The following is a 15,242-nucleotide window of genomic DNA, read 5'->3' on the forward strand; positions in this document are numbered from 1 at the left end:
AAATTATATTTTTTTCAAACACAGTTTTTCTATTTTTTTAGTTTGTTCTAGATCTCATTTTAATACCCAAAACAAACTTTGACATCACATGAGGCATTGGAGCTTTTTTTAGTATGTTCATTTGCACATTTTATTGATTCCTGTATTTGCATGTTTTAATCAAATTTTTATTTTTCTTGTTCTCAGGATGCAGCAAAATAAGCTGCATGTGAAAAACACTGAATGTCTTCCAGGAAAATCTACTAAAAATAAAACCACTGAAGTGGTTTGTGACGAGGAACAGGAAAAGATTTCATGGTGAAATGTTTTCCTGTAACAGATCCTGGTGAAATATTAGATTTATCTCCAACCAAAAATCCTTTTTTCAAGTTCCTGAAAATTAGTTTTGAACTACTTTCTTGATTAGTATTTTATTTTGCACTGGAGCTGCTGTACGGAATATGTTTTTATTTTTAGTACAAGTTTCAAAACCAAGATTTTTTTTTAGATATTTAATGAGTAAAACTTAAATTAAACCCTTTGGACTACATTGTTACTCAAACTTGACTCGTGTTTCAGTACGTATAATGACATCATCAATAATCATCTTTGTGCCGTATTACTGTTGACTATAAATAACAACTGATTAGCTCAGTTTTTGTGTCTTTTTGACGTTATTAATTCAGTTAAAGAAAACTTAGAACGTAAAGCAGAATGTGTTTGATTGACGTGAAATCAGGAATCACATGACAGATAAAAACGTTGCAGAAAATGATTCAGTTTTTGTAAAACGACGCTTCCTCAAAGGCTTAATCACCTGAGTGTGTTTCTGTGAAACAGCAGGAAAAGACGCTCCAGGAGTTTTTATTTTTACTTTTGGTTCAAAGTTGCCAGGAACGTGTTAAGATTAAACCGACAACATGAGTTACTGACTAACCAAGGTGATGTGACGCGTTGCATTTATTCCCACATCCTGGAATTACTGCCTCGTTAGTTATAATCATTAACCGTCACTGGCATTAATCACTGCACAGGAATTTCTCTAAGGTATGAAATTAGCTTCGTAAAATACATTTTTTAAAAGATTTTTGTCGTCTGAAACCGCATCAAATAAAAAGCAAAAACATAGAAGCTAATGTTGGCACATTTGGATTTTTTCCAAAGTAAAATGACTTTCAGGAGTAATTTTTCACTGCAAATGTTTGATGATTTATTTTAGCTGCACAATCATGCAATAATAACAAATTAAATCCACCTGGAACGTAATTTTGTGTCAGTAAAAGAAAATGACTGAATTTTGTAATTCAGTAATTTAATAAGCTATCATTAGAAATCATTTCTAATGATAATAAGCTAGTGGTAGTTTATTATCATTTCTAATAAGCTAAAATGTAATTAATCAGAAATTAAACAACTACTTTATGTTAAAACCAACTAAGTGAATTATATTTAAATAACATCAGCTTATTTTTAATTTCATGTTGGAAATTGTAGTGATCCTGCTGTGTTAGCGTGCCAAGGTTTGAGTGAGTCATCCTGTTTCTCTGAGGATCTCTGCACACTTGTTATCAAGACAAACCGCCTGTTAATAAGAAAAAAGATCATTTCACCACTCTGATGAAAAATGCATGATAATAATGAGTTAGTTAAGTGATAATTATTAGATAGTACTGTGATGTTTCTGAACTAGATTCTAATGTTGCACAACATGTTGCCATGACATGATGCTTCCATATTTCCACGTCGTGTTTCTTCATCATGTCATGTGAAGAGCACAAAAGAAACGACTCCTTCACATCAATATGTTGCCACCTTCCTTCTTTACAGCTGTAGTGATGTTTTGAGCCTTTTCCTTCAAATGTAACGATAGTTATTATGGCCAAACACTTCAGTTTTAGTTTTATCAGGAAATACCTCCAATAATTAACGTCTCTGACTGCATTTGCAAACTGCAGCTGTTGGTTTTGGAGAAATTTCTTCTGCCTCGCTGAGTGATGTGCAGGATTTCTTTCACAGTGAATTTTGACACTTTCTCATCAGCTCCAGGCAACATTTTACAAGGTCTTTTGTTTTGGATGATTCACACGTTTTGCACATAAATCTGTAGGACTCGGCATTTACTTCCTCAAAAATATAAAACCTGGATTTTATGTTACTTTTTCAACTATTTCAGGCAATTTTTTCCCTAATCTTTCTGAAACTATTATATTTATTTTTCTGTCATTGTAACCCCAAGTCAAAAAAGAAAAAAAAAAAAGCAATTCTGAAACAAATAACACAATAGAAAATAAGTAAAAATAATAATATTTAAATTCCTGACAATAGCATGTCACAACATCTAGCCTGAAAAAAGTGTAGTTAGAAGCACAAACCTATACTTTCACTTTGTTATTGTTTTTACGTAAAGCATAAAAATCAAAGAAGCAAAATCTTACCTGTATATTTTCCTAAAACATCTCAAAACTAGCCAAGCCTCATCTGCTGCTGCAGTTATGGCAAAACTCAGTGAAAACTGTCCTTTAATGCTCCTGGACCCTGGCCAGGCGACTGACTGGTAGTTGATGTCTGAGAGGCACGTTTTTCCTGTCCAGGTCATGAACTTGTGTGATGAGGATGAAACCCAGGACTAAACTTGGACTTTTGACTGAAGTTGACTGTGTAAACAGTGACCAGTTGTGTAAAGTTCAGTTTCAGAGAATTTCAGCAAACACTGATGAAGGCAGCATTAGCAGACATCCTGAACCACCAACAGATGTCCAGTCCATCCTTGATAAGCTAAAGGTTAGCGGAACTGCAGAGCAACTGTTAAGTTGCACAAAATTCGAGACCAAGTTCAACTTTAGGAGAGAACAAGCACAGCTTTAATTAACATTTGCAAATGGAGAAAACATACAAAGCTCACGTCTCAGTGAGAATCGGATGAGTTCTGACTTGGGGCTGAACGTCCCCTCATCTGCATAGGATACATCACACATTACGAAGCCACACCCCCTGGCTCAAGTGTCAGGAAAAAATCTATAAGTTACTTATCTGTGAGTTTCAGTTGAGCAGGGTTGCATACACATTCACAGCTCAACTTTGGACATATTCTCTGTGTTTCTTGTGGATAAGACACCCTTTTAGGTTTATCTAACGAAACGTAATAGATAACTTCTACTTTCTTTCTGTGTCCAAACATGTGTTTCTCCAAAAAGGCCTTTCTGCAGATGGCTGAACAGATGCTAGTAAATGAACTTCTACAAAATAGGCTTATCGCCTTAGAGATGCCATGTCTAGCATCTCTAACCGCTGAACACCCTGTTCTTCACTTATTCGAGGAGGATCAGAAGAGCATATGTCCTGCTGAGGTGCAAGTGAGTGCAAACCTTTAATAAAAACTTCATAAAGTGTACATTCAAAATTAATTAAACATTGTTAATTAATTTTTCCTTCACACAAGATGCCCAACTAGCTTTGCTGTTGGGTAAATACTCATCTGTATTTGCAGCAGAAGATAAAAACCTAGGTCAAAGTACAACATGAAATACACCTCACAGATGACACGGCTGTGCCTTACTGACGGATTCCAACCACAATTGCATTGGGGAAGCATATGGGGACTAACTTCCCCAATTAGTCAGAAAAGTTGATGGTAGTCTGAAGTTATGTGTTGCTACAGAAAGCTCAACTCCAAAACCAGACGCAATACTTTTCCAGTCCCAAGAATAGATGAACGTTTTGATGCACTGATTGGGGCTACATTCTTCCACACAATAGATTTAGCTAGTGGGTGTCACCAGGTGGCCATGCACAAACACAAAAAAACATTATTCGTGCCCATAATCTGATAGTCAGAGGGTGCAGTTCTGCCCCCTTCATCCTTGCCTTGGTCTCGGTGTCTTAACAACATGAAGGCACTGAGAATCGGTTCAGTCTTTATCAGAACGAGGGCAGCCAGACTCATTTATGTTTGCTAAATTGTTATATTTAGCTAAATACTATTGTTGAGGGGCACAAGCAGGGCTCCTGACGCACAGATACAAAATATGTAATAAAAAACTCAAAATGGGGCCCAAGGATCAACGGTGCAGGGGCTCAAGCCCCCTCTGACTCCCCTCTACACATGCCTGTACACGAGTAATGAGGTCAACAACCGGATGGCGTTGTTATGTAACGCAGGTCGAGGTCCTTCTCAAACTCCCAGGAAGGTATAAAATCACCGTTTCCTGTTGACCACTTTTATTTTGCTCTCAATGGGCACCATGGATTTGATCATTACTGTGACTCTTTTCTGTTCAGGTAAGAAAAAAAATTGCTTTTTGATTTCACTTGGATATCTTGCACCCAGTGATGTCCGTCTAATTCAGGGTTGCCCAAAGTGGGTCCTGGAGGGCCGGCATCCTGCACCTTTTAGTTCCCTCCCTGGTGGTAGTAACAACCTTTCCAGCAGTTCAATGTTCTTCTTAGGCTTCTAATGAGCCATCATTGGATCCAGGTGCGTTAAACCGGTGAGAGAACTAAAACTTGCAGGATGCCGGCCCTCCAGGACTCACCTTGGGCCACAGTTCCACTGGTCTAATTGGTCTAAGGGGCGGCGAGTCAAATTAAATTCATCATCACCATAAAGAGCCACACAGCAATTTCAAGATTAGTTTTATGCCACATTGTTTGGTGAAACTGTTTTTCTAAGGCTTTAGTGGGACACCTGACAGCGTCACATTTTTATAAGTGTCTTTAGGTTTGGTTTGTACTGTGATGTAGCTGCTCAAAGCAACTTTCACATGTGTGTCAGTAAGAACAGGACAATAATTAGACTTGTTTAAGTTTAGTAAAAGGTAATTCACAGACATACAGAAAACTTTAGAGCTCCGTCTGGCAAACTGCCAGGTGCAGAAATGTCTCACGCAGGACATTTTTGAAACATGTAGAATAATTTACTTGTCTGGCTCAGATTTGTGGTGAAATTTGCATATTTTACACTTTAACATTATTTGGTGCAACACCCCAAGTCATCCTCACAGAAGACATCAAAGTCTTTAAATTGTTTATGTATATTGTGTATAAAAATAATATAATGTGTTGTATGTCTTGAAGGTAAAAGGTTTAGGTAATTTTATTTATATTGCACAATTTCTGCAGCTAGACAAAATATTGATGCAAAAACATATTTGGTCACAAAATCTATTTTAGTTTTAGTATAAAAATAAAAACAGCCAAACACATTATATAGACTGAATATTTTTTAAAAATCACAAATTTTATTGTATTATTAAACTCGTGTTTTTGAAATTCTCGCTTCCTGTTTCTGTTTCTTGTGACATTTCTCGGTTTGGTCTTTAGTGCCCCCTAGCGGTTAAACATAGAAACTGCAGAGGACGTCTTTTCACCAAAAACAGAGCAGTCATTAGAAAGAGAACCTGAATAAATAAACAAATAAAACACGTTATGGCTTTGAATTAAATGAATTCAGTGAATTTTTCCCCCTCAGTGCTAAAAGCTGCAGTCGCCTTTAATATTGAATCAGATTCTTGGAAAACCCTGAATCATTCTGATGAAAGTTTTGGATACCAGGTGGTGCAAAGACGATCAGAGTGAGTCATCGTGATTTAATTTTTAAAAACTTTGTTTTGTAAAAGGTTATGAAATGCTTTCTAACTAATGTTTTCTGTTTCTCTTAGCCTGCTTGTCAGCGCCCCACGTCTGCAGTATGAAAATGATAAAACAGGACAGATATTTCAGTGCTCAACAGATCGTTGCCACCCTCTGTTTACTGCAGGTAGAAATCATTTTACTCCCAATATTACACATGCATAAATTTCACAAGACATTTACACTTACAAATTTTATAAGTTGATTTCATGACCAGACATATCCACCAGGAGCTTCTGGAGAGCCCTGCAAATATGTTAGGAATGTGATAATGTTTAATTAATAGGTATAATGATCTTATTGAGTAAGCATTTATTTAGTTTAGTATTCAGATAAAACCGTTAATTTGGTTTATGGCTAAATACGTGCTAAAATTGCTTAATATTTTTTAAAATTTCATAGATTTCTGTCATAATAATGCCCCTTTAACAACAACGCAATGCATGATGGGAGTTGAAAGTTCATGACCCGTGATTGTGCATGGAAAAGAGAAAACTTCACACGCTGTATGCTGGAACTGTGGATTTTGTTTAAAAAAGTTGCACAAAAGCGAAAATCTATATGAGTTTTTCAGTTCTTTTTAAGGTGCAACACTTGAAGAGCTACTGGACGATGCCAAACATGCAGTCCTGTAAAAAGTATTTTCCCCATCAAACTTAGATTCTTTTGGCATCTAATGTAAGTGAATATAAAATGAAGTGAACTCTGATTAACTGTATTTATTTACACACTTGGCCTGGTCACTCCTTGACTCTTAGAATAAAGTGAAACCTGTCCGACATCGTGAATTAGACTAAAAGGTGTTGTATTGTGAACTGAACTAAAGAAATCCAAGAACAGGTGAGAAACAACGTGTTTAATCCATTATCAGGTCGGGAAGAATAACAAAAGGTTTTAGCATCCAGCTAATCCACAATGAGAGAAAACACTTAGGCTACGTTCACACTGCAGCCTGAAGTGAACCAAATCCAATTTTTTTTTTTGCCTTAATGCAACTTATATTGGATCTTTTAATTACAGTTTGAACAACACAGATTGTATTTTTTCAAATGTGACCCAGGATATATGGTTCTAAATCCGATACGTATCTGACCTGTTGAAATGTGACCTGAGTATGTGCGTCCAGGTCGCTTTCTGCTGAGCATGCTCTCTATGAGTGGCGTTATGGCGCCCTCTACTGAGCACGCAGGACACTTTCAGGTCATTTGAGGTTTACACTGGGAATCACATACAAGTCGCATGTATATGGAAGTGTGAATGACTGAGCAAGAAAGATCAGATTTCACAAAAAAATTGATTTGGGTCACTTCAGGCTGCAGTGTGAACATAGCCTTAGAAACAAATGTTCACTGTAATTTATGGGAGAAATTTTTAATGAGCTACAACTTTATCAAGTCGTCATCACAAGTGATTGTTTTTCAGAGCGAAGAGCTGCAGTCAACATGTCCCTTGGTTTGGTGATGACACTTGATCCTTCAGCACAAAACACAATGGTGAGAGGATGAGCTGCAGAAAATAAGGAATATATGCAACATGAAAATGTAAAACTCAAGACACAGCAAAGGAATAGAACAACTTATTGCACATTTTCCAGATCTGTGGTTCAACCATTCCCAGTGACTGCACAACTACCACCAGGTACAACGGCTTGTGCTTTGAGATCGATTCAAATAATGAGCTTGTGAAGTCTTACCTGCCTGCAACTGAAGGTGCAGTAACTGCCTCTGCAAACTGGAGGTTAACTTTCTCATCAACACACTTGAATAACGGTCAGGAAACCTGTCTGGATCTCTTTCTGATTTCTTTTCGCAGAGTGTCGAACCCAAGCTGACATTGCATTTCTGCTGGATGGCTCAGGGAGTGTAGCTGGTGATGATTTCAGGAGAATGAAAACATTTGTGAAAAATATGATCAGAACATTCCTGGGCAGAGATACACAGGTGAGACTATCATTGGTAATTTGGTTCATTATTTTAGTAAAGGTGCAGAAAAAACGACTGTTCCTAAAAAAAGAGTCCCAGTATGGCAAGAGGTAATGAAAACATTAATCATAAACTCACCAAAAAGCTTAATGTTTTTTTATTCAAGTGTACATCCCCTATAATTTCCTTGCCGGTTTTAATTTACTGTAGCTGATTTTTATTGAAAGGCATTTTTACGTCGTATTCTTTTCTCTTTCTTTTTTTTCCATTTTTGCAGTTTGCCATCACCCAGTTTTCCTTTTCTCCAACAACACATTACTACTTTAATACTTTTAGCACTTCCAACTGGGAATCTCAAATTGACCAGATCCGTCAATCAGGTGGAGGAACATATACAGCTAGAGCCATCCAAAATGTTGTGTAAGTATTTCTGACATGTCAGCATATTATACTACATTATTTCAAGATTATTCTAGAGAAAACAGATTACTAGAAGTCATGTTAAAGAATTTTGCTTTTTCAGTTCAAAGAACCCAAAAATGTTATTTGTAGGCTTCAGTGGTAAACACATCATTGGTTAAATTAAGTCTACATGATTTAGGATGGAAACAATCCAGCCCTCCACTCTGTCCACAGGACTGCAAGAACAGAAATAATAATTATGACTTTTTTTTTTTACAGAGATGACGTCTTCTCACAACAAAGGGGTTCCAGGTCAAATGTGAAAAGAATTTTAATAATGATTACAGATGGAGAGTCCCAAGATCGCCAAAACTTACCAGCAGCAACACAATCAGCTGATCGAAAAAACATTATTCGATTTGTTATTGGGGTAAGCGGCATTTATTAATTACTATCACATGTAAATATTTATGTGTCTTTTGCATGTTAGAATACAACACATTGCATTTTCCTACTGCAAAAGCATTTTTATTAACATTAGCTGCATGGTTAACTATTTGTAAAGCAAATATATAAACATTGAGCATATTATTTATTCATTCAAGGTCTTTATTCTCATAAAATCTTACATTTTTAAGTTATGTTATAAGATAATTTCTTGTTTTGTATTTAAAAGTGATTAAAAACATGTAAGTGCAAATTTTTCTGACTGGTTTTGATCATCATAACTACGGTTATGAAAAGAACGACTGGAGCATAATTTCTAATATTGTATTTACACCTGTAGGTGGGGAACGCATTCACAAATACAGGAGCAAAACAAGAGCTCATAACGATTGCATCTCAACCTGCTGACAATTTTGTGTTTGAAGTGGGAAGCTTTGATGCTCTTGACAAAATACGGAAGACCTTGCAGGCCAAAATTGATTCCTTTCAAGGTATAAATTTAGAATTTTACAAGATTTTATAAGATCTGAAATGCATTCACAAATACAAAAGCAAAACAAGAGCTCAGAACGATTGCATCTCAACCTTCTGACGATTTTGTGTTTCAAGTGGGAAGCTTTGGTGCTCTTGACAGAATATGGGAGACCTTGCAGGCCAAAATTAATTCCATCGAAGGTACAAATTTATAATTTTACAAGATCTGAAATGTTTTAAAAATTTTCAACAACATACAATGCTTTGACTCCACATTTTATTTCATAGCTAACAGTGGCATAAACCAAACTTAAATCACAATGATAGGTCTTAGCGCAATGCTCAGGAGGAGCACAGCAAATGTCACAGTCAGACAGACGGTCCGGGGTGCGCACAGAGTAATAAACTTTTGGGGTCTAATGGTGCATTTGCACCATCCCTGCTTAGTCAGCTTTAATCGAACTCCAATCTGTCTGCCAGCAAAGTCCAGTTTGTTTGCAGAGTTGTGAATGCAACCAAAATAAACGTGCAAGTCTAGCACTAGAGGGAGAAATGGTTCTTGATCTTTAGCTAAAGACAAAAGCAAATTCCTACAACCACTAAAATCTGGTAAAATCACTCCATTTTTGTTTACATTTTGTGAAGAAGGAAGTTACGCTCAGTGTCATCTTCAAAAGTTTTCATGTTGCTTCCTTCAGTGGTTCTTGGTGCAGCGCCCCCACAGGTGAGGAGGGGAACAGGTTTGTAAACAAGTTTGGATGGGACAGAAATCTGTCTGACTTGTAGGACGTTTTTGTTTGCACAATTTCAGACAATTCATTGACCCAGAGATCTGCTATGTTTGTTAATTAGAAAGCCACATGTAGGTGTTTCAGTCTGTTTAACTGTCCAAAATGTTTAAAAAGACTCTATTCTCTGATGTCTCTGACTATTTAACAATTAAACTCCAGGTTATTCAATAGCTGTTGCTAAAACCAACAATGGTCCACTGACGATTCTTGGTGCTCCAAGAAATCAGAACAAAGGAGTTGTTACGACAGTTTTCAATGAACAACTGAGAGATGAAATCAGACCCTTTCAATCACAGGTAGGAACAATTGAAACCAGATATTTACTGATACTCAATAAAAAGGTTGTTTTTTTTATTGAGTATCTGTAAATATACTCAGTAATTTATATTTATTATACATTTTTCCTCTGGTATTATTTTTGTTGAGATCCAGACGCTCGTTTACACAACTGCTTATGCTCCGAATGCATGGAGCGTTCTACGCATACACAGACGGATAACAACAAAAACAATGGCGGATGGCATTGTACCATGTCTGCTACTTAACGTGCTCAGTTTTACACAAATTCTGATAAGGAATATATATGTGTGTCACATAAGCGCTTGTTTTTTCCAGACTGGTGAATATTTTGGGGCTGAGGTTTGTGCCATGGATGTTGATAATGACGGTGTGACTGATCTAATCCTCATATCCTCTCCGATGTACAAAGACGTTGACAGAGAAGGACGAGTTTATGTCTGTGAATTAAGTCGTTTGGTAAATGTCGAGTATTTTACGTTTATTTTATCTAACCAAAGTTTTTCTCATGTCAAGTTCTGTACTGCTAAATGTTGGCAAAACACAACTAAAGTTTCCTCATCCCCTCATTTTTCCAGAGTGTGGTTTGTTATTTTGATAATCCATCACAAATAACCACACTAAGAGGTGATGCGTCTGTCAGAGGGAGGTTTGGCTCGTCTCTTGCTGTTCTGCCTGATATAAATGCAGACACATTCAATGATTTGGCCGTTGGAGCTCCTTTGGAGAATGATGGCCAAGGCAGCATCTACATATTCCAAGGAGAAGGAGGAAGAAAAATAAATCCTACTTATTCACAGGTGAGCAAAACAAACATAAATCACTAAATGTTTTGTTTTTCAAAAAGAGTTGAACCTTCACAGTTGGTAGGGTCTTTATTGAATAGAGTTTACTTTGTTCTTCACATTATTCTGTAAGTTCTCTCCAGGTACTCTGGCTTCCTCTGATAGTCCAAAGTCATTACTGCTAAGTTTAATGCAACCATAACAGAGAACGGGGGTGGGCTGGTGACCTTTACCCCCAGCCAGTCTACGCCTCTGCACAGACAAGCTGGTAAAAAGAAATGGATGAATGGAATTGATAAAGCGAGATGTTTCTCGTTACACAGAGAATTGCTGCATCTGCTGTCCAATCAGGCCTGAAGTTATTTGGCATCTCAATCAGTCAGTCTTCCTACGATCAGAGTGGTGATGGACTTCCTGACTTAGCGGTGGGTTCAAAGGGAAAAGTTGTCACACTCAGGTAAGTTCCCATAATGACTATTTATTAACACACATATCTTTCCTAGTTCAGCAAATTATTCTTAAATTGCCACCTTATACGATAAATGTTTTAATTGCTCCACAATCTCAAAACAAACAACATGGCCTTTTCTGTTTCTAGATCCAGACCAGTTGTAACAGTGACTGCCACTGTGTCGTTCAACCCAAATCTGATCCCAACTCAAAACCCAGACTGTTCAAAACCACTGCCAAGCAATGCTACTGTCTGCTTTACTATGAGCAAACTGTCTAATGTGAATGAAGGTACATTTCTTCAGTTTTTCTATTTGTCCAGCCTTTTATTTAAGAAATTTTAACAAACAAAACATCTTGCAGCTCAAGCACAGGTTAATTTCACTTTAACGTTGGACGCAAATCGTAAGATACCAAACAACCGAGCTGAGATCAGCAAGGATGTGAGGCACAAGAGTGGATCTCTTAATCTTAATTTAAATAGGATAGAATGCATTGATGCAGACTTTTTTATTAAGGTAAGTCCTAATGTATGCATTACAGTAATCTTATGAAACAATAATATATTCAACAACATTTTAATTAATCTTTTCTTTTATTTCATAATGTCTCCAACATCCTGCAGTCTTGTCCAGAAGATGCTCTCAATCCACTCAATAATGAGCTCAGATTCACGTTTGGTGGTTTACCTTCTGGCTCAAACCCTAGACCAAGCCTTTCTCCACAGATTAAAACCACAACATTTCATCCTGTGAGTAACTCCTGTACATCCTGAATCTGAACAGAAAGATCTTTACTGAGCTTTAACCTTTCCATTACATTTGATGAGTTACTGCTATGACTGTTTCATACAAATCTTTAATGTAGAACTACATCACAGAGTAATTTCAAAAAGTATGATTGACCTAAATATAAACATTTTTCTGAGCAGATCTCCTGAATTGTTTACTGTCATTCACAGCTTGGTTTTGAGACCAGATGAGGAGCTGATGAAGCGTGTGAAGATAATTTGAAGGTGGATTTAAACTTCACCAAGTGCGTCAATGATTTCTGGAAGTAAAAGCTTGATATGTGAACTTTTACATAACATGTCTGCAAAACCTACATCTCTGCATATCTTTGGCAAAAGCAGGATCTAAAGGAAATTTCTAAAGTTCAACAAATTTAAGTTATAGTTTGCCAAAACCTTATACCTTAGTATTTCCTTTGATTTTGCCCATTAAATTAGACTGTGTTTCTCCTGCTTTATGTCAGGCAGAAGGCCGACTTTGTAACTGTCTTCATGTGGCTCTGAATGTTCAGGTAAGAGTCCATTACTGCACCCAGATTTCAGGCCTGATCACTAGTTTTAGCTGTAATAAACTAGACCTAAAGAGGTCTTTGGACCTCTTTCCTCTGCTCCCTCCCTATCCATCTCTGTCCTGCTTGCTCTGACTGTGTGCTGCTTTTGGAGCCTCTCTTTGTATATCCTCTGAATTTACAAATTACGGATCTGGTCAACTGGTTTCTCAATGCAATTGATCATATTTACTCAACGAGAAGACTGGGCAAAGGAGAGTGCGTCTGTCCTGTGGGGGGAAACACCCGGCAGGATACATTTTGGACTCTTGGGATGTTTATGAAAAATTCTGTCTGCCCACTTTATCCCTGGAAGACATGGAGGAAATGTATTTATTTCTATTATAGGATTTCTGCTGTTTCAGAGTTGGCAGATACTGGCATATCGACAAATTCGGAAGACCCCTGCAGTTGTTTTGGCCTTTGTCATGCTGCCTGATCAATGTGATGGATTGGACTGACTAAAGAACAGCATGCTGTAAAACCAGAGCCACAAATTGGATGCAATTCTTGCTGAGATTTGAAGGCACTTGAGTTCCCCAGAGGGATGAAATTTATCTTGGAGAAGCTGCTAATTCAGCCTGGCGGGAACGGCCATACTAATTTGGATGATTAGAATCAACAGAAATGTACCGGTGAGACTTTAGGGCAGATGGAAATTAAAAAAGACTACCTGATCTAAAGAACATTGTCTATCTGAACTGGCTCCCCTGTGTCGGCCTTGGTTGGCTATCTCCAATCTCCTGGATGATATGTAAACAAGACGCTCTTTCCCACCTCGTTCCCTTCCTGAAGACTTCCGTGCAACTGTGTAGCAGAGCGCTCCCAAGGACTTGCTCTTAGATAAGACCACCATATCAGAGACTGCTGCCAGGGAGAGCTGTCCCATTTTGGACATTTTTGTGTTTTCCTTTCTGTCTGTTCTGCATCTAAAAACAGCCCAAATGCTTTGAAAAGGCATGAAAAGGCAAAAGGCATTTTTGGGAACAATTTTGTGCCTTTTGGTGTCGGGAAAATGAGCTGTTCCAAAAACGTCCCATATGCTTAGTAATACTGTGGTGTTACCTAGTACCTAGCAACTGCAGTTGAGCTCAACCTGTTACCTAGCAACCCCAGCAGAGCCCGGCACATTTGGTCAGCTTATTCTATCACTGTATGCACTGTACAATGGCTGCTGGAAAAGACAAGAGTTTTGTTGGCCTTTCTGACTTTACTTACAGTCAGTCTGTACAAGGTGAATAATCTGTGGTTTTCTAGAAATCTTAAAAATTCTTGTCTGAAATAATTGACAAAACATCAATCCTTCCAGTATTTATGTTACCACACATGTGATTTTCATTCCATTTTCTTTCCTGTTTTCTCTCAGGCTGGATTTTTCATAATCAATGACAACAATGTGATGAGAGAAAATGCAGGAGGAGAAGCCGGACCTGAAGGAGCAACACTCAGAGAAGGATAAAATTCCCTCTTATCTGTTATCTCCAGCCAGTACATTTTTAATGATCAATGTTTCTATGAAATGTAACCGATGGCCTTTTAATTTATTGAATGGGCCAAACACAATGTGTATTTTCCAAATCATTACTTGTTAATTGCTACCTTGAAATGCAAACTATCTGGTAAAAATGTAGTTTCTCTTTCTATGAGGAAAGTGTTGATTAAAACTGCTGTTTGTAACGCAGCTCTCACCTTGAGTGAAAATTTTGCTTGGCTTCTTTCATCATAAATGTTTTTTATAATTTGTGATTATCCAAATAAACAAAATCTTTTAAATGTGTTTCTTTATTTTTTTTCCATGTATCTGTGATTATTTCCCTCTTTTTTGCAAATTGTCTTCAATAAGACATTTTCTAGGTCCTAACATTACCTTTAATTCATATGCAGTTCAAAATGCATGTTTTACTTGGATTAAAACAAATGTACATTTTTTCAGTGGAGGATGAATTTAAAACACTGATCACCTGGCCAAACAATGTTTCAGTATTTTTCATCTTCCAGGCTTATATTGCCATTTTATAGCACAACCAATTGACTATGTTACCTTTAATTGTTATAAAAATGCCATATGTATCAAATATGACTTAAGTTTGACTTCCATATTTAATGCTTTGAAATTGCGCTTCTATCTCTTTAAGAAACTCCTGCTTTTTTTTTCTGAAACTCGGCCTTCAGATAGTCATCCCAACATGGCTCCTTTATTAACCCTTTAACAACGTTTTTAGCAGTTTCTCTTACAAGTAGCTCCTATAATGAGCTCAGCAGTTCTACCAGGTGTTGGCTAATTGCAATGGGCTAGTCGTAAGGAGCTGAGTGGAGGAGGAGTAGTGAAACTGCAGCTCTGAGGAGGAGCTGTGTCTGGAAGGCGAAGCTAGGTCCAGCCAGGCGTTTTGCACAGCTGAATGGTTGCCATGGAGATTAAAGGATTTCTCAAACTTTCATGTAAGAATCAAGGCAACACTCCAGGTTTGAAGACTTGATAAAATTACAATATGATGTAAAGCTCAACAATGTTGATTTTGTTTTTAGCTTTGATTTTATACTTTTAGCTGGAAAAGAAGGATTAATGCATGACCAGTAATTTTAAATTTATTAGTTCTGATACATATAAAATTTTAGCCATGAAAATGTTATTTATGAGTAAATATTTATCTTTTAAATAAATATTTTTTTCAAGTGATTCCTGCCACTCTGTAGTTTAATAGTACAGTTTCCCACATTACACATTGTAA

General features: G+C 37.1%; 1 protein-coding gene across 5 annotated transcripts; it reads left to right on the forward strand.

The window, feature by feature from the left end:
* The first annotated feature begins 4,142 nt into the window (after positions 1-4,142).
* Positions 4,143-13,966, forward strand: LOC116726568 (integrin alpha-D-like). Of its 5 annotated transcripts, none has more exons than XM_032573327.1 (18): positions 4,143-4,257; positions 5,447-5,549; positions 5,637-5,734; positions 7,030-7,100; positions 7,202-7,316; positions 7,420-7,547; positions 7,807-7,949; positions 8,211-8,361; positions 8,719-8,869; positions 8,988-9,053; positions 9,815-9,939; positions 10,259-10,399; positions 10,519-10,740; positions 11,049-11,466; positions 11,539-11,693; positions 11,801-11,926; positions 12,137-12,190; positions 13,880-13,966. In XM_032573327.1, exons 1-14 carry the CDS (start codon positions 4,212-4,214, stop codon positions 11,184-11,186), a joined length of 1,698 nt encoding a protein of 565 aa, XP_032429218.1. In that variant the 5' UTR covers positions 4,143-4,211; the 3' UTR covers positions 11,187-11,466; positions 11,539-11,693; positions 11,801-11,926; positions 12,137-12,190; positions 13,880-13,966. The 5 variants fall into 5 exon arrangements, with proteins under 5 accessions (XP_032429218.1, XP_032429217.1, XP_032429219.1 ...); XM_032573326.1 differs by having other exon boundaries at positions 4,146-4,257; positions 9,803-9,939; XM_032573328.1 differs by lacking the exons at positions 4,143-4,257; positions 5,447-5,549 and adding an exon at positions 6,366-6,447 and having other exon boundaries at positions 5,637-6,285; positions 9,803-9,939.
* Positions 13,967-15,242: the final 1,276 nt, after the last annotated feature.

The sequence above is a fragment of the Xiphophorus hellerii genome, chromosome 10, assembly GCF_003331165.1.
Source record: "Xiphophorus hellerii strain 12219 chromosome 10, Xiphophorus_hellerii-4.1, whole genome shotgun sequence".
Taxonomy (NCBI): Eukaryota; Metazoa; Chordata; class Actinopteri; order Cyprinodontiformes; family Poeciliidae; genus Xiphophorus; species Xiphophorus hellerii.

Excerpts from the sequence above, each read along its gene's own strand:
- LOC116726568 (XM_032573326.1), top strand. The coding sequence starts at position 4,212 with ATGGGCACCATGGATTTGATCATTACTGTGACTCTTTTCTGTTCAG. Across the intron at positions 5,550-5,636 it reads GTGGTGCAAAGACGATCAGA|CCTGCTTGTCAGCGCCCCAC; the intron begins GTGAGTCATCGT and ends TGTTTCTCTTAG. Across the intron at positions 8,362-8,718 it reads TTATTCGATTTGTTATTGGG|GTGGGGAACGCATTCACAAA; the intron begins GTAAGCGGCATT and ends TTACACCTGTAG.